The sequence below is a fragment of the Dipteris shenzhenensis genome, chromosome 1, assembly GCF_047967505.1.
Source record: "Dipteris shenzhenensis isolate YYH24624 ecotype China chromosome 1, Dip_SZ_1.0, whole genome shotgun sequence".
Classification (NCBI taxonomy): domain Eukaryota; kingdom Viridiplantae; phylum Streptophyta; class Polypodiopsida; order Gleicheniales; family Dipteridaceae; genus Dipteris; species Dipteris shenzhenensis.
In genome coordinates, this window is record NC_141596.1 from 46,903,121 (window position 1) to 46,928,587 (window position 25,467).

Sequence of the window (25,467 nt, forward strand, 5' to 3'; positions counted from 1 at the left end):
ACAAGAAAATGTTTGCAATAATGTGAAATTGTTAATACACTCCAAAAGAATTGATATAAGTTGCTATCAAGCTAGAGCAATCTGTGGAGCAACTACAAGAACATGTTTGCAATACGTGTCCAACATAATAGTCCTCATGGCTGTAATGCTTGGTTCTCCATCTTTGCATGAAGTTCGGCTCCAAATCCTACCTATGTATTGCAAGCTGCCTGTTCCCATAGTAGATGGGTTCCAAGAGGCATGACCCTTGTATAGCTGCCCTGTTTCAAATAAGAGTAGTTGTTGTCCATATAGTAGATGGTGAACTTGTAGATTGCCCCTAACCTCATTATGGTAGGTTAACACCATCCCCCTCAACCAACCTTGACCCCTTATTTAGTTCTTAAGATGATTTGAAGTGGGATAGAAATCAGACAAGAACTAAGCTAGACGTCATCCTTAAATTATAGGAACTGAGTAAGAACTCAAGATTAAGCTAGCAACCATTGATTAGACATAATAAATTTATGTAGTCAAGCATGCCAAAGTCTACACTAGAGCCCAAACCGCTGGTGGAGAGGTTGCAACAACCTAGATGGTCAACAAGTCCATGGCCATGTCACGTGTTAAGGTACCCAAAGGATGTGAACCATTAGGCTACAATCCGTGCACCCTATTTAGGAGTGCTGGATATCCAATGCATAGCCACATAAAAATGGTGAAGGATGCTTCCTATAGCATCTGTTCTTATATACATGTTTCAAGTATTTAAAATTTGTTTTACTTGATTTTCATGACAAGACATTTCCAAAAACTGAACGTTTGACAAATGCCTAAAGGCATACATAATGGTTCGGGAAAGTTCTTCCTGCATGAATTTCAAATACCCACTGGGTGAATGTTCTGGTATTGTGGTCTGCTTTCTTGTATATGGTCTACGGTAAGATGCTTGCCAAAATAAGCCTTTCGATTCATGCCCAAGGGCTAATCTAGTAAGAAAGATCCGCCTCATGGTAGAGTACCATATTTATTTCTCTGTTTGGAAGGGAAATTTCTCTGTGGATAAATTCCAAGAGCGAACTGGATAAATGTTCAAGTACGGAGGCCACACCCTTGTTGGTATATGATCTACAGCAATTCTTGACAAGAATATAATCCAAAGGCAGTTATTTGTGTTCAATAAACATGTTGTACAGCTTCTGAACGAATCTTCAGTATTCAAAATCCTGCACCAGATATATGTTCACCGACTGTTGCACCAACCGATGGACCACCCGTGCGATATGCATAGAGATGCTCTATTGCAACTCCCTGTAACTTGCGGGGAACAATGCCCAATTCCTTGAAGGTCAAGGCTGCACAACAAATGAAGAGAATGAGATACCTTAAACCAAAAATCATTCAGAGCAGTGCAGGAAAATACATGGATCGAGTTCTTACCGCCTGGGGAAACGACATGGTCAATTTCAAGGATGTCGATGTAGTCGGCACTATAAGTAGGGGGGGAAGAAATTGGCAACCGGAGTTTTTTGAACAGTAAGTCTCTCGGTAATGCAATCATCTACAAAGAACCATAAGCTCAATTATCACAATATGAAATATACAGGCCTCTACTTTGTACCACTGAGGTTTCAGCACCCCAGCTGGTAAATGTCCATCAGTTATTGCTCTCAAATAATACTGTTGCCCATACCAGAACCTGGGACAACTAGTGTTAGATAAACTATGTCCAGCATAGCCTCTGGAATTTAGCCATCTCTAAATGTATACACTCATGCAGAACCTTTGCCAATTTACCTAGAAAGAGATGACAGATAGCTTTTCAAAGAAAAAAAAACGATGAGGAAGGGGCTACCATGCTGACATCGTTCCCAACAAAATTAACGTGTTAAAGACAGATGGGGAGCCACTTAAAGCCAACCACAACTTCTTTCAAAGAAAATAAAGCTAAATTAAAAACAGGGCGCTGAAAACAAAGCTGCTTCAAACAACCTAATCAAGTGTGCGGCACATTTTCAGGGACCTTGCAGGTCTGGAAGAAGTCCAGGGAAGATCCTTGCCCTGACCCAAATGCCAGATACCGTAAACACTTGATAAGAGCACTTGCTGATCCTTTGGGAGCTATTTACCCTTAGCTCCTAGCGCCCTCTCGTGACAAAGTTGTGGATTCAGCTTCCCTCTCATGGCTCAGCTCAGCTAAGCTGCATGAGCCAGATGCTTGCTTATCTGCAACAGTAGCAGCATCATCTACAGCAGATTGCAATGCCTGCTGTGCCACATGGACATCCACTGTTTTCTCATAATTCCTTTGAAGGGAAAGAAGCCTAAGTGGGAGGCATACTTAATCTTGATGAACTATCCGGAAGTTCATAGTGTTACTTCTGTGAAGGCTTACTTCCACGAAGTATCTGGTGCCAAGACTTAGAGGACGATGGAAGCACCTCTTTCTTGGGCAGAGTTCAAAGTTCACAAAGAAGTCCTCAAAGGAGCCTATACCTAGATTGCCAAACTCATCCTCTTAAAACACAACATAGTGCAATTTCAATCTCACGATAGTCACTCATAAGATTGAAAACCATAAACTCCATCACGCAAACAGGGACTAGCTACTATGACATCCCCACTAACGTCATCAACACCCAACAATGGGTGTAGACCATAGTATAAAAATATGCTCTCACACATACAAATCCACACACGCACACATAATTGAGCATCCATTTAGACAAAGTCTTCATATTGCGTTTCTGTCGGCACTCCAGAGGTGAAGGGCAAACTCAGCCATGACGAAGGCTAGCGCTAAAGGAGAAGGCTAATAAAAAAGTAGTCCAAAATCTCTTCATTCAAGCTACAGCTACTTGTGAAGTCTAAACGATTTCACTTTAGTCTCTCCCAAACGAGCATCTAAATCTAGCTGATAGGGCAACACAACACCATTTAAGATAGAAAGAATTATCGCAATACCAGCAAGCTGCAACTTGGACGAAAACTTCACAAGGTAAAATTTGCACGTCCGCTAATACGGCAGAAGCATATACCTAGATGAATCCAGGAACATTCCCAAACTCATCCTCAAAGGAGCCTAATAAGTTTGAAATTTCTTTAAAGTCATGATGGGAAAAAATCTGGAGGAGTATAATAGCAACTTCCAAATCAGCCAGCTGCAGTTAATCCGACCGAGTGTTTTATCTGGCTACCCAACTGTAGAGCCATTAGCTGACCCCTAGATCATAGGCAGATCCATGGGTGGTGATGTGTGATTTGACGAGAAGATTGCCTTCTTGCTTTAGAGTTTTCGGAGATTCTAGTTTATGAGAAGTTGAAGTGTGCATATGCTCAAGTTCTATATGAAACATGACATATCCTTGACGCTATAAAGGCAGTTTCCTTGTTGCTCTATCCATACTATCAACGTCATGTCCTAATTCTCCCAGGGTTAGGTTACATGACCCTAGGTGAACCTGACCTCCATAATACTAGCCATGTTATGTCCAAACGTTCTCCCTCCTTTTTCAAAGCACCACTCAAACATAAACTTTGGGAATCGGCGCTACACAAAATCAGTACTTTTCCAAGTACTATCCTCTTCTCAGTGATCCCTCTACTTCACCTTTAGTCTAGAACAATCATGCTCCTAAGTTGTCTATCCCTAGAATCTAGAAGACAATCTAGTTTATAGAGCATATAGGTGGTTAGATCCTTACGTTGTATGAGTTCATCCTCAAAGACTAGATTATTTCATGCATACAATTCTCTTTAAGTCTACTAACATGAAAGACTGGGTGTACCAAACATTAGGTAAATGCAACTCGTAGGCCACTTCATTGATCTTTTTAAGGATCAAGAAAAGAGCACAAAAGTGTGAAGATATTTAAGAGACCTGACCAGTTCACATAACTAAAGAATCTTTAGGGATCATAGCAAAGTCAGTGGCCTTTCCGAGAGAACTTGAGGTGACTGCTTCTGATTAGCATAAACCTGTGCTGTATCTTGAGCCTCTTTATGCTCTTCCTTGCAAACTCCAACATATCTTCTGATTAGCATAAAGCCGTGCAAAATCTTGAGCAGTCTTTATGCTCTCCCTTGCAAACTACAACATATCTTGTTGCTGTTTCGACCAATCAGCTGCAATACCAACCTTGACATCTTGTAAGCCAACTACTCATACGGCTCTACCAAACTCATATTGAGCTGAGTGTCCAATCTCTTGAACACACCTGTCCAAGAATGCCCAGTAAATTAGCATCTATGCCAATAACTATTTCGCTGGCAAGCAATATAAGCTAAACAAATTTTCCATGAACAGGTGGGAAAGTTGAGTGACTGAAATATTCTCTTGTAAATAAGAATGACTGACAATTTGGTGAGTCAATCAATCATCATCTGAATCCATCATAACCATGAAAGGTTGGTGGTAATCTTACTTTGTAAGTCCATGGAAATACTCTGCCATTTCTTTTTACATATCTCCAAATGATGCAACAAGCCACCACACCTCAAGCGCTTAGCTTTGTTAAGTTGGCATGGTTTTCGAACAGAACGTTCGACGTCAACTTTAAGCTTAGGCCAAAAGAAAGTTCTTTAAACTAGATCCAAAGTTCTTTATATTCGTAGCTGCCTAACACCAAGTATTCAAAAGATCATATAATAAAAAATTGAAGTATATTTTAGCAGAACTTTGATAGCACCAACCAACCACTTTCAATTGTTTTGAAATTTTCTAAATCCATTAGTAGAAGAAATACTCATCACAACAGAAAGGCATATAGCTTTACCTTTGCTACACCAATAGGCATATAAAATGTTCGAGGATGCTCCCGAATAGTTTCAAACATCAAAAGGACCTATAGGAGCATTGTTTTAAAACAAAATAGTCAACAACACGCTCTCTCTCTCTCTCTCTCTCTCTCTCTCTCTCTACATGCATACATACATACATTAAATCGATCATTTGACCACAGAGGTGGCCATTATAGATCTTTTTACACAAACTTTACTAGACAAGCTTTGGAAGAAAGAGATCAAATCCAAGGATTATCTCTAAAAAAATATGTCCATATTCAAAAGACAGCTCATGTGTCATGGGCATTTGCAAGCCCATGGCATGGCTGCCTTACTTGAAGCTCTGTAGCACCCCTGCAGCCCAGGACAGCAAGAGATGCAGGATAGCATCCATACAGGTTGTACAGCCTACAACATCACCCACAGGCTGGTACAACTGGATAGGTACGGGACAACAGATACCAAGCACAGGGCACATGCAGTGGAAGTACAGGTAACGTCAACAGGTTAGCAGTACAGTCGGGCTGCCATGTGGCAGATGTCAGATCTGAAGTAAGTTGGGCCATTCTGTGGCAAAATTGGCCACACACTTAACGATAGATCTGCCCCCCGAGTTTTTTCCATTCGTGTATGGTATAGATACCAAACCTTTGCAAGTGTCTGAAAAAAAGATGCATGAAAACGTGACTAGAGCCTCTCTTTTTTTTTGGGTTGGGGAATTTTTTATGATGATGATGGTGAGGGAGAGGAAGAGGAAGAAGTTGACCATTGAGACTCTAGAGCTAGCACACTGAAGCTAGAGTCTTTGACTGTTTTAGCCTCATTCCTTTTTTGCAGTCTCGTTTCTTTTGGCCTAGGTTTTTAGAGTTTTCAGCTTTAATGCTTGAAAGTTCAAAGTTGGAACTCGGAAGGTTTTCCTGGACTTTTGAAAAAAGATTTAAGTCTCATGACTCTTCTATCCTTGATCATTTATGTATTTGACAACTGATGAATCATGCATGAAGTGATAAGTCTACTGTCTTTCAAAGTTTGTGAATCTAGACTCTATAACTGTTTATGGTTTAAGATATATTTTTGGAATGCATAGGTAGTTGGAACTTGAAGAGTGAACTTGTTTATAAAGTTTCCTATACCTTATGTTTTGAAAGTAAGAAAATTTTAGGGCCGCATATGGTTCAGCCAGGGGCATTTTCCCATATTTCCATATCCTATGGTAAGCCGTATGGAAACGTATGGAAAAAACTATGGTCTGCCCTAAATAATTAAAAAGGGACCTTCACACTGGATAGCAAACACAGAGCCTCCCTCCGTCTCCCTCCTCACAAGAAGGGTACTCCCTTTATTCAGCTTGTTCTCCTGCATAAAGGCAACAGTTGTATTCATCCTTTTGGCTCAGCAATAACACTAAATACTCTACCCAAGAAGCAAAGGAAGTCGTCTAAGAGGCCAAAGCAAAGCGCATTTGGGCAGCACAAAAAAGAGCGGGATCAGACACTGCTCTCTCTCATCAAACCTCACGAATCAAAGAATCTGGAGATGGGCCAAAATGCTCCCTCCCGGAAAAATAAGATTTTCAAAGGTACAATTGCAAAATTGGCCCATGGCTCAATCAAATTTAAAGTTACTTATCGATAGTCCCCGCAAGAACAACAAAGTGTGTATTTTGGCCTCCATGTATCAGTTAGGTGAAGCCGTCACATGGTAGCACAAGTGGTGGGTGGATCATTATGATGCGATGATGCAAACAGCCCCGAGTGGCTGGCAATCCAGAGGGACATCAGGACATGATCCCTACAATCACAACACCTAGATTTTCAATTCTTCAAGCTTTCCCAAGGGCCCTCCCAATCGGTCAACCATTATGCCAAACAATTCACATAGGTGACCATCCCATTACTAAAGAGAAGCAGGACAAAACCATGAAATTTCTTAATGGGCTGTGTTGGAAAACAGACGTACATTTGTCTAGAATGTAGCAAGCTAGCGCAATGTGTAGATGAATGCCCTTGCAAACAAGACATCTAAATGCAGAATTAGGAGAAGAGATGGACAAAGAACATTTTCAGAACTTGAAGAGAAAGAGTACGCAGATGTACAACCAAAAAAGAATACATATCAAGGTAGGTATAAGTACAAAAACTGCCAATAAACTACCAACACCTTCAGCAAACAGTCACCGAGGTCAGGTACCTCTCTTCACTGCACCCTCTCAGGTAGACTCTCTCTGTTCTGCCACGTGCCTCCATGTAGGCTTCAGTAGCTGCTCAAGGCTGAGCACTCCTGCAAAGAAATGCTCTCATAGAAACTACAGACAAAGCTCCCCTTCGCAGTCCTTATCCTCTCTTATAGGCGTAGGTCTGCACCTAGGTCTTCTGTAGATGTTAAGGACTTAGGCTCCTGCAAGAACTCTCTGTCAAGATGGTGATCTCTAGGGGCTCTATTGCTCTTCACTGCTCCAGAATTATCTGAAGGCTAAGTACTCGATTGATGGATGGAACCCCTGAAATATATAGGGCTGAATGCCCTCTTGAATCAGCCGACCAGACCCCAGATTTGGCCAACCAGATCTGGCCGAATTGCAGCCCCCTGCTCCAGCCGACCTGAAAGACAAAAGCAAACTGCTGACTAGCGGTGCTTCCAGTCAACCCTATAGCGCTCTAGCAGGTGCCCTTTGCTGGCCCTGCACCTGCTTCTTTTTGCTTGATCGGAGCAGTCCTGCTGTACCAGTACTGCTCCAGCACCTCTTGTACAGCCTGTCGTACTGCTGTAGCTGCTGTATAGACCTGCTTCTGCCGACTAGGTGTTCTATCTCTGCTGGCAGCCCTGTTGCTGGTCCTTTCCTTGCTGCGCACTGCAGCAGCTTTGTGCCCCTATGCCAGCCCATTGTGCTGGTGTGAGTGGCTCGTGTGGTTGCCCAAAAATAATACCAAAGAGGATTTCTGTCTGCTCTCCATGTGGCAGCCATCTTGCTGCCCACATGGCTGTCCATCTTGCTGCCCACATAACAGTCTCAGCCCATCCCCCTACTGATGCATCCTGAGGTATCAAGCCCCTAAGATCTCCCCATTTGGGCTTACACATGGAGCATCGACCCTATACTTCCAACAGGCTGCAGACTGAAATTGAGTGGTATGTGTGCAATTTCCATCCCCAAGGTATGAGCTTGTGCATAATTTTGAGCTCATGAGCAAGGGTCAACAAGGACCCAAGTAGACACTCCATAAGAAGTACCAAGATTCCATCTTCTCCTCAGACAACAATTCCGATGGTGGGAAGAAATCTGGTAATAGATAATAGTCTGGTAAGACCACAAAGGGCAGCAATATCCATGGCAAATTCCTAGATGTCAAGACTTGGGCCAGTTATAACAAGGAAAACAAATGCTACTATTGTCATGTGCACCGTCATCTCAAGCAAGATTGCCTGCACTTCAAGAAGCTCCATGGGAAGATGGCCACCCAATTGGCCCAGTTTCAACTTCAACCCCACAAAGACGACATTCATGGGCATCGAGGAGATCAAACATCAGCAGAACTATGTTCCAGTTCTATGGACAGAGCATGGATTAGAAAGTCCTCATCCTGGTAGATTTTGAGAGTTTGGAGGACATCATCTCTATCAAGGTAGTAAAAAGGCTTCTTCTCTTTTTTTAAGACAGAAAAAAGGGACTTTCTATTAATGCTTGGAAACACAGAAACCATACAAGTCGGCTGTCCTGAAGGTGCCGACCAGAAAAGAAGAAACCCCCTCAAGCCTGGCAAAGGTCATCCTGCCTCCCGAGAACCCAACTCACTACCTAGGGTGTCTCATGGATAGGGGCTAACAACCAGGGGGAGGACTATACAAGTAGCGAATCTCTCGCGGCATGAATGTAGAAAACTCTTGCATGCCATGCATTGCACAAACACTCCCGCCTTTCGGTGGTCGATGTAGAGTCCAATGGCCTATACTCCTAGGTGGCGCACAGAGTATAGATGATATCTTGCCAAATAGCAACCAGAGTGGCTGTCGGTGGAACCTGATGTCCCCCCATCAGTAGGATGCAACGTGCAACCCAGATGTTCCACGCCATGATGCTGGCTACTGTCTCCCACACACCATCGTCTGGAGCCAAGAGAGGCAGGTGTTGGGCTGGCGGGGTCGCGTCATGTAGTTTGATCCGATGTATGCATTGCCTGTGTATTCTGTAAGCTAGGGAGACCTCATCAATGTGGAAGGCATAACCTCCCATGTCAACAAGGCCGTCATGCCCTATGGAGCCCCGGTGAAGATTCTACATCTGGGCTACGATCTGGAGGGATCCTAGCCAGATCCTATGGGCGCTCAAGGAGCTCCAAAGGCAGTGTAGGATCATCTCCAACAAACCATCCAAGCAGCAATGATACCGCTCATCCACTCACATCTACTCCAGCCAAGGGCCTATGGGGCTATCAACCAAAAGAAGTGCGAGATCTTCCATGGTTGCAGAGTGGACCAGAGCCTCATCTAGAAATGTGAGTGAACCTCCTGAGATACTTGTTGTACTACCCAATGTTTCCCCCTGAAGGGGTCCAAGATGATGCCTCCATCTATAGTCGCCATCCTATCCGGGTCGTGTAGGAGAAGAAGGAAACCTCCTCCCCTCTCTCTGTATGGCCTTCCCGGGATGGCCAGAACAACTTTCTTGGATCCCACTGCACCTCCAAAAGGGGCCGACCCTCCCACAACTAGAGTTGCCAGGGGGGGACCTCCTGGTCCGAAATGCTGGGAGGATCTATAAACCAAGCCTTGCCTAATTGGCCAACTACCCTAATTAGCTACCAGTCAAGTGAATCTATGCTTCCTTCCATTTCTGGGTCCTCCCCTGTCATAGTCCCCTAGTCCCCACCCTGAAGAAGCTGACTCGACTGCTTACCTTACCTCATCAGAAACCCGTCCTAAAGAACTGGCCCAATCAACAACCGTGTGCCCAGGTCTGCAAGGCTTCCCTCCATAGCTCTAGTATGGCTGCGTCTATCTCTCTCATCCGAAGTCCGGCTCCTCTAATGTGGGAGAGAGCCTTGTGTCTCATCTTTGGGTCCAGGTGGGAGGTCCCGAAAGAACTGGCCAACCCGCTATCCCACTCAGTACAACCTATATGTGTTTGCTACCCGAGCACACAGCCGCCGTGATCTCGAGCCTATGGGTGCCAAATGAGTGGTGGTGCTCAAACTCCTCTTGCAGCGGGGAGGGGCCCGTACAAGTCCTCCTGCCAATCTCTACCATATCCTGGAAAGGCTCCTCATCAGTAGGGATCCCTTCCCCGTGAGAGGAGCCTCTGAAAAAAGCCAATGGTAAGATTGCTGCCACTAATCACATGTGTGTGGGGTGTTCTTGAGAAGCCCCCTCTACAAGAGGAGCTTCCAAGGCTTTGCACCTGAGGTAAAGCCATGAAACACTAACTTGCCCAAAAGGGCCCTGCTCACATTCTACCAAGCAACCCGGGCCCTGGTGTTCCTCGTGCCATCCGAACTCAGCCCAAAGGAAATTGCGCACTAGGCGCTTGAGCTAACCCATGCATCCCCTATGAAAACACCAGCAAGAGGCTATGTACTAGGCCATGGCTAAGAGAACCCAGTTGGCTACTAGAGCTCTGCCTGCTAAAGAAAGCTTGGTTGAGCTCCAATATAAGAGCTTCGCCGTACACTCTTCAGAACCGGGGCGATCTGTTGCTCTGCATCTCCAGATCGATGATGCCCAGGTAAGCCTGCGGCGGCATGATCACAATCTACCAAGCAACCTATGCCCTGGCCGTCCGAACCGGCCCAAAGGAAATTGAACAACCATGGGGCAATTTTTCCCTTTATAAGGTCTTTTCCCCCCAACATTAGTTAACTACACATGTTTTGACCCTACTTAGGGTCCAACCTAGGGTTTGGTCTCTATGACTACCCTAGTGTTCTCTTTCATTCTTGTTGCTGCAATTCCATTTTCAGCTTCATGTTACCTTGCACACTTGCTTCCATTACCAGCATTTGGTATTAAAGCTAGGTTTCCCTTACTCCCTAGCACCTCCCCGGCACCCATGGAGCATTTTTGTCTCAAAGAAAGTATGAAATCAGTTTGTTTTTGCTGTCAGCCGCCACTTTTTCAACATGAGAGCTCCACATACTGCTCCAACGTTAGGCAATTGACTCTGGAGCTGATTTGTTTTCTTTTGAGCCCATTTCTATGCCGGTCTCCACTTGTTTTTGCCCTGTTTGAACCTGTTTTTTGCTGTCCACAGCAGGCACCATCAGTTTCCAGCCCTGTTGCAGCATTTTGGAGTACGTTTCTAAGCAGGCGAAATAAGTTTTGGTATTTCTGAACTGGTTTTGTCGATCCCAGAACAGGTCAAACTGTTCTTTTACAGTTTCTCACTTCCTGAACAGCTTCTACAACAAGGTGACTTGATCTGGAGCAGATTTGGTGCATTTTGAAGCAGTTTTTAAAACAAAACAGCTGCTGGTTGTCAGATCTATTTTGCTACATTTGCTGCCCCAGTCACTTCTTTCTAAGAGCTTTTGGAGCTGCTACAGCACTGGGCGACCACTTCCTAATGTTGTTTTTGCTGCAGCACGAATTTCTAAGCAGAGGTACCTGTTTTTCACAAGCAGCACATGTTTCGAGGTGAAATTTGGGAATTTTTTCCTGTTTACCAGCTGTTCAAATCATTTGGGACTGTTTTTGTGCTTCTGGAGTTGTCTACTTGCTGTTTTGAATCTGTTTCAAGCAGCTTTGTGAAGGGACAGCTTGTTTTTTGCACCCCCGAGTGCATAAACAGCCCATGGAGTTCTTCCATTTGCTGTTTTGGACAAATAGAGGTAATTTCAGTGGGGTATATGCATTGTTGAGCCAAGCATTGGCTAGTTTGGGCAGACATTCTGAGTGTGCTACACTTCCCAGCAAGGGACAGCTTTGAAGTGCAGCTTCAAGCCACTAAGTATTGGCTTTGAAAGTGGGAATTTTTCGGTTGACAGCAATCACCTAAGAGTGCCGGAGATAGACCTGATAGAGCTTGGAATAGCAAGACATTCAGATGATGCACCAAACGTTACTGCATACAGCTGACATCTACTGGATATGGGAGCAGTCCACAATCTGATTATATACAACGGTCTTCTCAAATGCCTGTTGTCAGGGGAGCTCACCTGATTCCCACATGGAGGAGGATCGAGTACAGTGGATTACCTATTGGGATCCCCAACCTTTGTGTCACATATACATGATCTCACTGTGCCCACCCCCCCACTAGGCGCTGACCACTCCTATCTGGTCTCAGTCCCCATGCTGGCCATCGGACAGAGCCCACTAGCCTCCACTCGGGTCCAGGTGCACTTTGACCATGCCCTTGATACAATGTACATGAGTCACCTATCCCATGAGCTGCCAAACTCTCTTGGAGACTATGCAAGACCTCCCATGCCTCAAACACTCTGGTAACAGTGGTTTAGGATGCCACAGTTAAATTCTTCCCCAAGACCTGATCTACATTACGCTCCCCAGCGGGGAAGATGCCCCAAAATCCGTGGTTCGATGATGAGTGCCGAGAGATGAGATCCCATCTCATATAGGAGCAAGCCCTGGGGCGCCTTACAAGGACGCCTTACGAGGATTGAGGCACAGCACATGTTACGTCGAGTGACTCGCTAGAAGAGACGATCTTTCCTCTCACATCAGGTGGATGAGGTGATTAGATATTTTCACCTTTGGATGGGGGCTCCTTTCTGGGGGTAAGTCACCCATTCCTATTACCGATCCAAGGGTTTGGCACACATATGCAACCCCGCTCTACGATGCCCCAAGCAATCACCGCTAGACTTGTCTTCCTTACCCAAGCCCACCACGTTCTCCTTGTTAACTGCACAGAATGTACGAGCTGCGCTACACCGGCTCCACAACCGAAAGCCACGGATCATGAGGGATTGAGGACGGAATACTTTGCACATGGGCATGAGATCCTAGGACAGATGCTTAATCATGCGGTATATCTTGGCTTTCTTTCTGCTTGGAGCACCACTACCATTGTGCTGATACACAAAGCAAGAGACCCAATGGATATGGGAAATTACCGCACGCTCATGATACGTCATACACTGGCCAAGATATATGGATCGATGTTACAGTGAGAGATCAGCTCCTATACTGAGGTACATGGGCAACGAGCAATGGGTCGAGCAATGTTTCCAACGGCAGCACTCCACCCTTGATCACATTTCACCTTACGAGCAGTCATTGAAGAGGCAAGGTCCACATCCCAGAAAGTGTATGGTTGCTTCGTAGACTTTCGGAAGGCTTTTGACAGTCCCACGAGCCTGACTGATATGGAGACTTCAGGAGATGCAGATACTAGAAGTCATGATCTGGAGTGTAATGACCCTATATGAGTCTCTCAGCAGGCGAGTACATGCACCTGGAGGTTTGGTAGATTGGGTTGAGAGCACGATTGGGGTGAAGCAAGGATGCCCACTCTCTCCAAGCCTCTTTGGGCTTTATAGTGACGAGATCACAACATTCATTGACCGCCTAGGAGGAGAGGGATCCCTACTTGCGGACTTGATGATACAGATCCTACTGTATGCAGATGACATGGTTCTCATCTCCTCCTCTACAGCAGGCTTACAATGGCATCTTGAGGCTCTAGAGGTGTTATGCAAAGAGAGAGACCTGACGGTTAACCTTGGCAAGACCAAGGTCATGATTTTCAACACCTCACGTGCAGTAGTACTCCGGCAGCATAGCTTCACATATCGAGGGGAGCTAGTGGAGATAGTACATACATATACATATCTCGAGACAGTTTTCGCGTGATCTAGCTTCACGATGACACACAGCTAGGACACGACTCACACGACCAACACACACCTGATTGCGGAAGTGGATCAATCGGGAGAGTGGATCGAATTTGTGCCCCTCCTAGTAGTAGTGCGCGTCCTTGGATCTCATAGTAAGCAGGGTCCACTGCTACTAGTGTCCATAACCTAGAAATCCAGTGCTCTCTAGGCGTGCCCGTGGCCCTCCCTGCCTCGATCCTCACCTCGTGAGACGAGACTTGCATATGCCCTATGGCAATCCTCAGTGCATGGGTAACTCGCCTGTCCTCTAGATACTGGGGCCTGATGATCAGTCCCATCATATGATACTCTCAGGAAGTGGTCGCGGTAAAACTGGAACTTGGTAGGGAACTCTTGGTCCCCTCCCAAGTCCGTGATGTATATAACTATGGAGTAAGTCCAACCATATGATGCTGTTGATCTCATCTCGTGGGATCTCGAGGGATGGGGAGTCTAGACTATACTGAAAGGGGGGAGATGGTCCATGTGAATGCTGTGAGACCGAAATTATTCGGAGATACGTGCATACCAAGCTATGCTGATCGCACTCTCACCTAGTCGTCTGGATGACTCTACTACCAATCTCAGTAATCTCCATCAGGATAAGGCCCATATACCCTGTGTAGATATATCACTGTCCAGAAGATGGCATCAATCTGCAATGGTGTCATAGTGAACTCAGCCTGTATGATTTGGTGAGGAATCGACGATTTACCCCTGATCATCCTGGACCCCATGATAATATGTAGCCTCTCGAATCTCCGCCACTTAGACTCAGAGTAGATGGGAATAATTTCTTTAATCATCGCAACAGTTTTGGCTGCAACAACAATACCAATCAAGGCAAGCATCCCCCAGGAAAAATTAAACTTCCCAAATACAATAGTAGGGTCAATCCAACCTGATTCCTCCAGCATTTTGATGTCGCCTGCCGAGCTGGAGGAGATCAAACCAATGAAACCCATCAGATACAGAGATCCCAGAGACCACGCCCCCCACCATGATAGGAGAAAGCAGCTATAGATACATGACATCTTTGCTTCCTATCGGAGAGATACCACGACTCCTGGATATATCCTCGGAGCTTTTGCAATACCTACTAGAGTCTCTTGAGAGTTCCAGAGAGTGTGACTTGGAGTTTTGAGGGTTTTTGAGATCATTAGCTTAGCTTAGCACTCAGCAATGGCCTTAGCAAGTCCTTTGCTTCAGGCCATGGTGGTGTGTATGAGTTATTATGCTGACTGTACTTTGTCTCATAGGCCCGCGAGGCCTCTTGAAGACGTTAATACAACTTTCTTTCTTTCTTTCTCTCTTTAAGATGAAAGTCATTGTGGAGGTTGAAAGAAAGAAAGAAATTTAATTAGAGTCTTCGGAAGACCGATGGGTCTATGAGACTGAAAGAAAACCTGATACAAATCACAGTAAGGGTGGAGCTACTGAAATGAGCATCATCACCCGTGCTGAATCCTAAGTTTGATCATACATAATCAAATACATCTAGATGTAACAATGAAAAGGAAAGGACTGGAGTGGAGCGGACTCCTCCGTATGTCATGTCGCCCTGGCTGGTGCATAGCCGGCGATGGGATGCTGGCGCCCATCAAGGGGTGCCGTGCGTCTCGGTCTCCTGGACGAGACTCGACGCAAGACCAGAGCCACCGTGACTCTCGTGGGACGTATCCCAGGTCTAAACAATGACGAGAGGTCCCCCAGAGTGATCTGTGTGTCCCCTCGATGTCTCGTGTGTCGTGCTGCGATCGTCGGGTAGGGATCTCTGCCACGTCTGCGGCTAGAGATTGGACGATCAATGTCACTCGATGGGAAGAACTCTGTGATCCTGCTCTAAGAGGTGTCGGATGATGTGGCCATCGCCTGAGTGAGTACTCTCTGTGTCGGACCCCCTCGTGAATGAAGGCCGCGAGGCATCTTTGATCTCGGTAGGCGAGGAATCTGGAAACGAGCCAGGAGTTGTCTCTAAAGAGGCAATGGTAGCGACCTCAGATCTCGTAGTACATTGGGCACTTGCAAATAAAATGCTCCTCTGACTCAACGTCCTGACAGTCGCACAATATGCATAAGCGATGCTCCCTAGGAATCCCCTCTACTCTGCCGCTCTCTATGCGGAGGCGGTGTGATGATACCCGAAACTGTCCGATGGAGATCCGTAGTGAATGAGGCATATGAAGCTCAGTGTACCCCAGTGGTGTGATGAATCCCTCCTCCGAAATACGAAGACAGTAATCTTTGTAGAAACTCAGCTTCACTCGAAGCTCCCTCAACTCCAACCAAGGTCCTAAAGGTATGTAGCTGCAGGAGATCCTCTCGAATGACCTGGTTGGTCTGTGGCCCGATCGGGATGATGGGTGGGAGTACCGGAGGGGCATCTAAATTGTACTGAAAAGAAGGTATCCTATCGATGTGGAACCCTAGTCTCACAAACCATCTGTGAGTCCGTGCATACCAACATCACTCGTCTCCCTCTACTGCCAACCTCATGGAGGAATCGAGAGCCAACCATGGCAACCTCTGTCTCCCTAATGTGCAGTCCCCATATGATCTAACCCGGTGTAGATATGTGATGGTCTGAAAGGTTGCATCTAGCTGGAGTGGAGAAGCACCAAACTCAGCCTAAATGATGTGATGTGGTACAGACGGTTTCCCCCGGATCATCCGTGAGAGCATGAGGATCTGCAGGGCTCCACCCGTGTCCACTCTATCTCTGACATGTCAGGCCCCCAACAAGGGCTGCCATACATACCGGCTGGTCGGACCAAGGAGTCGAAGAGAAGAGCCTTGGTCCGAGGGTCCTGAAAGCGGGAGTGGAAGCATTGTCTCTCTAGCCGAGCCAGTGAGGCGTATCCCCTGCTCAATCTAGCCTGCATCGCTGGTCTCATCGTGAAGATCGGGCCGGAGAAGATGACCCCCAAGTAAGTGTATGAGGATACGATCTCAACTGGTAACAAAGGCAAATAAAACTGATATTTCAAGAAGAGATCAAGGAACACAAAGCTAGATGTGAAAATGCCTTGAAGATTCGAATAGGAGGGCTCCCCAAAAATTGGTACAAAGAGGACGACTCTTTAGTGAAACCTTAGCACATGTCAAGCAGCCAAGCCCAACATTGAATGGAAGGCTGATGATGATTACGATGCTGATGAAGAGGGAGCAACTAATATCAAACATTCTTGAGGACAAGCTGTCATCACACTCAAATCACGTAACTTAAAGGTCAAGCTTCTCCACCAATCATCCAAGTTGAAAGGAGCAAAGGTATGGAGCTCACACAGGCTCAATTGAAGAACAAAGCAGCAGAATTAGCCGAAGTAAAGGCTGCGAGGAAAGATGGGAAATGGGCAGTATACCATGAAGGCATAGCAGTTATCAGAGAATTTAAATCTGAACCGAAAAACTGAGTCTTAAACTGATGTATGGCCGATTATGCTTTATTAGATTATTATGTAGGTACTCCAAATAAACAGAGTTGCTTTTGCACTCTTTGGGAGCTGCCATGTGCCCTCCCCAAGCTGATGTACTAAGAGGCTTTTGTGCTGTCCTATAGACCTGTTGCTCTTCCATGGAAATTAATAGACTCTCTCTCTCTCTCTCTCTCTCTCTCTCTCTCTCTGAACATTCAACGATAATTTATTATTTTCTCACAATTCTTTCAAAGCAATGCGTTCGAGCACAAGCAACTAATGTGCAAATTGGAGAGCCACTAAGACATACAAGATCTTTCATGGTCAAAACATCTGGTCCTCCCAAATCATAGGTTTTCCCCATGCTGCTGCCATCATCTTTGACAGCTGTTACAAAAGCTGCTGCAACATCGGTGACGTGGACTGGTTGAAGTCTGGCCACATGGAAAAAAAGAGAGAAACAAACACATGAGTCATATGCTTAGAGAAATGTAATCCTATTTCTGCTTTGTTGTACGTATAACGTAAGCATTCTCAAAAGGTTAGATCTTCTGACCACAATCAAATCAATAGGACGAACTTTATGCTTTAAGATGTTATGCCACACTCAACAGGGTGAAAAGAGAGAAAGGGAACACGCACATGTGTGTTTGTGTGTGTGTGCGCCCGTGTGCACAGACATTTTTTGGGGTGAAATCTACATAGCTTTATATTACAAACAGCAGTCCACACATAGGGAGCATGCAATTACAGCATCGAAAAACATCATTGTAAGACAAGTAAGCGCGATAATCTATCCAAAATACAAGTGCACGCTTGGCTTATCCTGAAGGTAGGTCCATTGATAGGTAGTCTTCTCTACATATGCACACTTTGTGTGTGTGTGTGTGATCCGACAGGGGCTTCGAGTGCGATTTCCTACTATCACATTTGGCAGGTTCTTCTGGTTGTTTGGTTTTCATCCAACTAGACAGGGTTTTGATTTATTTTTTGTTTGGGTGCGCTACTAGGCACTGTGGACTCTATGGATGGACCACAATCATAGAGTTTTTGGTAATCCTACTTTTCCATCTTTTGTTTTTTTCAAACGATCTCTGCACCAATCGTTTTATGATTGCTTTCAGACTCATTTGATTGATCATGATGTACATACAGCTTACACTGAGATTTTCAGTTGAGTAGTAGTTACTCCACTTTTGAAGTAACTAAGAATGTAATTATTTTACAGAAATAAAATATTTCTTCTCACAAAAAAAAAAAAAAAGTGTGTGTGTGTGTGTGTGGCTGGTATTTCACTATAATTAAAAAAAAGTGTGTGTGGCTGGCTGTCCATTCTCTTCTCAAACTGATTCAGGACTGGCAGTAGCTTCTGGATTATCTCCACTGGTCTAGTAGACCTCCAGATCTTGGTCACACACTTCAATTGTAGAGTCTTCACTGGAGTCTGCTCCTTTGGCTCACTTGCAGCCTCACAAGGCGTATGTTTTACACCGACTCGGAGTTTCTAATACAGTGGCAATTGTGGATGATTGGGGTTATACACTTTCCTTTCCACAAGCCATGAGATGATATTGTACAGCCAGCTTGTCCATACAGGTACCTCGCCGTACAAGTGTACCTGCAGCAGCCCACAGCTGCTTTTGTCTGCGTTTTGCAGGTTCCGTGGTGCACAGGTTTTCTTTGCAGGAGGATTCAAGAAGATTTGAGCATTTTGCAAAATTTGGGGCTTTTCTTGAATTTGCCCCAATTTTAGCTCAATTTCCCCCTGCAATTTAGGGCTTTTGGTCTTGGACACTCATTTTGCAGGATTTGGGGCTTTTGGCCAATTTGCAAGTGTTTTGCAGGCACATTTGGCAGAGTTGGTGAAAAATTTATGCTTTTGGGCTGATGCATGGGGCTGGACTTCCAACAGTGACTTGTGAGGGGCTGCACAAGGACAGTCAAGGTTAGTTCCTTATTGAATTTCAGCTTGAGCCAAGAGCTCTATACAGATGCGATTTGGCATTATAACAATGTCTATATCAAAAGCTGAGTACTAATGAGACAGCCCAGGCCTTTTATAGGGTTAAGGGAAGCTGTTTTACAATATGGGGTAGTTCCCCCAAACTGCCACGTGGCAACTCTTAAGTAGCATAGAGTACATAGTACTAGCCGCAAAGCCATAATAAGCTAACTAGACTAACCCCTTTGTTACATTTTATCTTACTCAATTATCTCCCAAGCAAAGAAGGTGGCTTTCCATTGTACAAACCTATGATTTTTAAAGGACAGGTCTAAAACAGATGTAAGACCGTCACCCTTGCATGAGAGCAAGTGGGACAAGTGGAGGAAGCAATGCGCGTGGAGGCCAAGAAGATCCCACCGGTAAAGCCCCAACCAAATGCGCCGAAGAGAAGTTCTCCACCAATAAAGGGACTTATTCAAATGCCAAAAGTGATTACCATAATACTGAATCCAAGGGTGTGGAAGCAAGAAATGATATGCCTTCTTAGCAGAAAGATCCACAAATGAAAAGGAGAAGTAACCTGGAGCAAGGGGAGAGTAGAAAATGGACGAGGGACAGGCTGTGAAGAGGCTGCAATAAGGTGGCAATAATACGCCAAATAGGTCTGTGATGCAGCCCGGATGTTCGGACAAAAACAGTGCGGCAGTCCGTACTATGCAGACTGTACGGGTAGGGTGCGGACTGTTGTACGGCGGTGGTACATATGGCTCGTTGGTCAACTGTACAATGGATGCAAAAAACACAGTAGAGCTATACATACCTTTATAGTCTATCAGATCCACAATTCTGTCACCCAAGCCCATCCTTCAAGAAGCATCTCTGTCACTTGTCTCGCCTTCTCACGGACTCATGGACTCGCATCACCCAAGGTTCTCCACGCCTTCTTCATAGCGATGCCCTCGCCATCAAACCGCTCCCTCCTTCACAAGTGCTCCCTCCAATAGCTATCACAAGAGCAATTGACTCCCTCCAACAAAGCTACGGCCTCTCGTCAAGAAAAACTCCAACGTCCATCCCGCACCCATATCACCCCAAAGAACCTCAGTCGACGCCTCCAGCAGAGCTCACGTAATTCCTCCCGTCTCCTTCACATGAAGATAACCAGCAACGCAGCTTCACTCGTCATCACAAAGCTCATGGAGCTCATGGACTTCCGTCGTCTAAGATCTTCCCAGCAAGCATAGTCCTCTATCAAGCCACCTCCTACTGTAGAAATTCCATAGCTTCCGAGAAACGGCCCTTCTTTCCACCAGCCTCCAACAAGAGTCACAGCCGGCGACCCCAGCAAGATCCCAGCACCCAGCTTCTCTCCTTAGCCGCTCTCTTGCTCATAGAGCTCACCCTCTCTGTCGCCCACGATCGTCCAGGCCTCTCCAGCCCGATCCATCAGCCCATCTCTCACAAGCTCACACAGTGCCATAACTCCCTGATAGCCAATTGCTTGCACTGCCTTATCGAGTAGCTTGCCTATGGCCTTCTCGCATCCAAGGTACTGATTCAGCCTCCATAGTCAAGACCACCTCCAAAAGCTCCCATCCCCCAAGCAATCAACTCACCCTCTCCCTTCAAGAAGCTCTCCGCCCACGTGAAGTAGAGACGCCCTTCTCCTTCCAAGACCATCTTTTCGTCGCCTTTCTCTGTACGTGCTTTTTTAATCTAGATCATCACGTAGCCAGTTTGCATGCATGGCTTACCTTCTTCTTCTTTTTTTTACACGTCATCCCACGGTTTTTTACCCCTCTCAAAGGTTTTCTTAACCTTAGGTCCATTAATCCCAAACCTTAGGCTTTAAGCACATCCTTATTCACAACCTTCAAGCAAAAACTTGGGTGCTTGATTGCCACACATGACCGCACATTCATGAAGCCCACAACCCATGATATGAATACTCACCTGTCTTACAATCAGGAACCACTCATGGCAAGATAAACATAATACAGGACAACAATGAAAGACATGTCATCCCACACCAAATGCTTTGGAGTGTTTGATGCACCCACACTGCTCTATCATCATATCCTGGGAGTCCCTGCAAAAGTATCTACAATCTCAAGAAGATATCTACATCAATATAGAGTTCTTATGAGAGTGTCCATAACTCAAAGCCACCACCCACTAGCTATGTACATAGCTATGCACTTGCCCATCAGTATGCAACAAGTGAAAAACATATTTACAATTTTATCCGCACATCTCTAGCAACCCCTTTCTTCTGTTGTGACATTCATTTCCAGCAATGAGTCGAAAAGAGATGAAAGATTCAGATTCTCTTCTTCTTCACTTTGCACTGATTTCCACCGCTTCTGCCATAGCTCATTATCGTCATGATCTTTCTCTTTCAGTGCTACCATCAACCGTGCAAAGTATTTCTTCCACTGGACACCATTGACTCTCTTCTTATACCTCTTACCATCTAAATCAGGCAATTGATAAGTTCCATTTTTAAATTTATTCTTCGCTCCATATGGACCTTTGTTGGTAGACTGAAAAGAAAGAGTAGAGTGGACACAAACTCAGAATATTTGCATTATGGAATGAAGAAGAGTGAGGTCCTTATGTAGGCACCTCATACATGCTCACTGACATCACTGATGACTTCAGAGCTCCACAATCATCTCCTCAATCTGCTCCTAGATTCTCTCAATCATCCTATGTGGCTTTCCACCACCTAACTGTGCTTATGGGCACCTAACTGTGCCTCTAGCACTCACACATAGAAACCAAGGTGTGCCTGAGGCATACACCTTGAGATATCCCATCAAACCCCCCCTCAAGGGAATGTCTCAGGCTATGTCAAGGATACAGCTAGCACAAGGTGTCTCATGCCATCTCATGGTGGTCATGGATCTATCAATGGCTAGGATCTCAAGCTAGCAAGGGTTCCCATGGGTGTAAGGTAAACAAAAAGGGATACAAAAAGACCTTCCAATGGTTATCTCCCCTGCATGTACATGCACACAATGTCTGCAGGAGGTACCATGGAGCAAAACATACACATGGCCTACATCATAAGGTGACCAGAGGTATTTACAAAACACACAAAACACAATAGTTTATTTCATTCATTTTGGAGGACTATCCAGGCTGAGTACCTTGACATAAAAAGAGAGATCTGGAGCATACATAGAGATGATTTAAAATGCATAATCTTCAAAGGATGCCTCATCTTGTGGAGGCTCATCAACTGAAAGTAGAATTGCATTTTCTGTCTTTGCTTTGGCTCTGCAAAACTTCTCATGATGGTTGTTTTTGCCACAGTGTTTGCATGGATTGATTTTAAAGCAGTCCTTTGAAAGGTGATTTGTCTTTCCACAGTGATTGCAAGGTGTAAACTTGCCCTTCTGGACTTTTACAGCATAAACAGTATCATTGCCTTTCCTGAGCTCCATATGCCTTTCTTCTTCTTGGAGAGCAGAGATAATACCTTCAAGATTAGGATTAGGAAGATTTTTCAAAGTGGTAACTATATGATCATAATCTTCAGGCATACTCTTAAGTAACACTGCCATAGCATCATCTGTAGTAATAGGAGAGTTGATAGAAGCTAGTTGAGTCATAAGACTCCGCATGTAATTGACATGAGCTGCCAAAGAAGTGCCGCTAACCATCTTCAATTCAAAGAAAGAGATTTAAGTGATAATTTAGAGATGTGAGAGCTAGCACCAAAAATCATGTCAAGCTTCTGCCAACCTTCTGAAGGAGACTCTAAGTCAGAGATGTGATGAATATAATCATCTCCTAAAGCAAGAGCAATGATACCATATGCTTTCTCCTCTCTAGCGGGATCCCTTGCCGGGCGTGTCGGAGTTGAGGATTCTCCAGCATTGGAGGCTGTAGAAGAAGCGGTTGAAGTCAGTTTGACAAGTCCCCAGAGGTTTTCCCTCATCAATGCAAATTTCACCTTCATCTGCCATGTGTGGAAGCCCTTTCCATTGAACTTATCTATATTCAATATGGTAGCCATGAGAGGGTCTAACCCAGATATTGGGCAGTGTCTTTCTCTTTTACAAGGCTAAAAACAACTGAAAGGCTTCCAAATATAAGCACTTGATGTAGCAAAGACTAGTGACCAATATTCAATCAATGATGCTTTTTCTTACATGCTTCATAGAGGTGGCTAAAATGAAAACTTCCCAATCAAAACCAGGTATAGCAATTCAAAGCAAAACTGAAGCCACACTTGTACTGATGTTATTGAAAGTTTCAAAAAACCAGAAATGCTAGAATAGCATCTTATGTAGCATCATCTTCAAAAACTTGTCACAACTGTCAAAATCAAAAGACTGAACTTGGAGGGCTTGTATCTTACTCTTCAGAGCAAAGGAAAAGGGGGTTTCTGAGGCAAAAGAGAGCTGATATACCACAGAAGGTCCTCTGAGAAGAAAAGGCGCAAAAACACGTCAGGGCGCCATAGCTAGTCTCTCCGATTTCGACTGGTTTTTCTATGTTTTCAGCTTGAATATGCAACCATTGCCGCTCAGATTTCAGCACAAGATAGCTCTAGGTATGGACTAGCTTCCTCTAAAAGGAATTAGAGAAGTATGGAGTATGCTGAGAGAAAACGCAGGAACAAAGGTCGACGAACTGAGTGTAATGGCGACGAAACGAGCGCGTGTTTCTTCAATTCCTTTCAGCCAAGGGTTCGCCCCTTTGAGGTGGATCTCCAGCAGGAAGGGCATGGAAAATGGTAGAGAACCGGAGGAGAACAAGCTTAAGCAAACTTTGGGAAGAAGAGGAAGAGATGGTGAAGAAGAAGATGGAGAAGAAGATGATGATGTGGCAGAAATGGATCAAGGGGGATCAAATGGCTCTGATACCATGTTGGTAGACTGAAAAGAAAGAGTAGAGTGGACAGAAACTCAGAATATTTGCATTATGGAATGAAGAAGAGTGAGGTCCTTATGTAGGCACCTCATACATGCTCACTGACATCACTGATGACTTCAGAGCTCCACAATCATCTCCTCAATCTGCTCCTAGATTCTCTCAATCATCCTATGTGGCTTTCCACCACCTAACTGTGCTTATGGGCACCTAACTGTGCCTCTAGCACTCACACATAGAAACCAAGGTGTGCCTGAGGCATACACCTTGAGATATCCCATCAGCCTTCCCATTTGGTCTGAAAAGCAATGAAAAGTACTATCCAGTTTGCTATTGAATCTGAGAACCAAGTCTCCATCTTCGATTTCCTTTTTCTGAATCTTTGCATTTTGCAACTCTTGCCTTTGGATTTGCACTCGAGCATAATGCTCAAAAGCTAAATCCATGTCTAACTACGTCACCTGCAATGCCAGTAATCTCTCCCTGTAACTGTCTACAGGCTCATATCCTTCTTCAACCAAAAATTTCAAAGCTGGTATTCCCACACCACTGTATGCCCACAAAACTCGATTCATCTCCAAATCCCAGCTTTTGGTGTGGCTTCCCGTCATCTTAGTCATCATCAATTTGAAATCTCCATTAAAATTCTCATTCAACCCATTGCACTGAGGGTAATATGTGGTGATGTATTTATGATTTATATTCAGCTTACTGCTCAAGTAATCCATCACTTCTCCTCTGAATCAAGAACCATTATCTGAAAGTAACTCCAATAGAATCCCAAATCTGCAGCATATGTGTTCATATATAAAATCAGCAACCCCTTTGCTGTCCACTCTTTTTACTGCCTTCACCTCTGCCCATTTTGATAAGTACTCCACTGTAGTAAGCATATAACACTTCCCTCTGGAAGTTCTGGGTAGAGGACCAACTGCATCTATCCCCCATCTCTCAAAAATATCATAAACTAGCATAATATTTCTCAGCTCCATTTTAAGAATTATTTCCCCCATCCTCTGACATTCATGGCAGGATCTACACCTTCTGTATCGAAGGCCACACATAACCCTCCAGAAGTATTTTCTGCAATGTAATCTTAAAAGCATAGTGTCCTCCACAAGCTCCTTCATGACTCGATGATAGCATATAATATATTTCTTCTCTCCACGGCACTCTCCCCAAAATCTGATCAGCCGCTCTCATGTAAAGCTCATCATCAATCATCATATACTGTCTACTCTTCCGTATGAAGCGATATTTCTGACTCTTCTTAAGCTCCTGAGGTAGATGTCCAGTAAGTAAGAAATCCACTATCTGAGCCAAGAATTCTCTCCCTCTGTACAATGGATCTTCAAGATTTGCTATCATTGGATTTTGATCACTCATCTCCTAAGCCAATTCATCCTCCCTTCGCACATGTTGGATATTCCATGCTATAAATTGTTGAAGCAGCCTTCTTACTTTGGCTAGATACCCTCTCAACCTCGGGTTTCTTACTTGCCAACTTCCCAGGACCTGCTTCACTACTAGAAGAGAATCTCCCTTGATCATTATCTTCTGAATTTTCAGCTTTAGTGCAGCCAGTAACCCCTCATATAATAATGCATACTCCGCCTCATTATTGCTTCCA

The 25,467-nt window shown here is 44.8% G+C and overlaps 2 protein-coding genes across 2 annotated transcripts in view; one reads left to right on the plus strand and one right to left on the minus strand.

The window, feature by feature from the left end:
* Positions 1-545: 545 nt before the first annotated feature.
* LOC147905942 (NAD(P)-binding Rossmann-fold superfamily protein) overlaps positions 546-25,467 on the minus strand; it is a 120,778-nt gene continuing 95,856 nt past the window's right edge. Inside the window, exons 9-12 of the mRNA XM_087375754.1 lie at positions 17,319-17,442; positions 4,755-4,823; positions 1,420-1,540; positions 546-1,334 (exon numbers count right to left, since the gene is read on the minus strand). Of these exons, the coding sequence (XP_087231880.1) occupies positions 1,198-1,334; positions 1,420-1,540; positions 4,755-4,823; positions 17,319-17,442 (451 nt within the window). The 3' untranslated portion in view covers positions 546-1,197. The remainder of the gene's footprint in view (positions 1,335-1,419; positions 1,541-4,754; positions 4,824-17,318; positions 17,443-25,467) is intronic.
* The window catches only part of LOC147905943 (ATPase GET3B-like), a 221,915-nt gene continuing 209,907 nt past the window's right edge, over positions 13,460-25,467 (plus strand). Inside the window, exon 1 of the mRNA XM_087375746.1 lies at positions 13,460-13,474. The gene's annotated coding sequence lies outside the window, so the exon portion shown is untranslated. The remainder of the gene's footprint in view (positions 13,475-25,467) is intronic.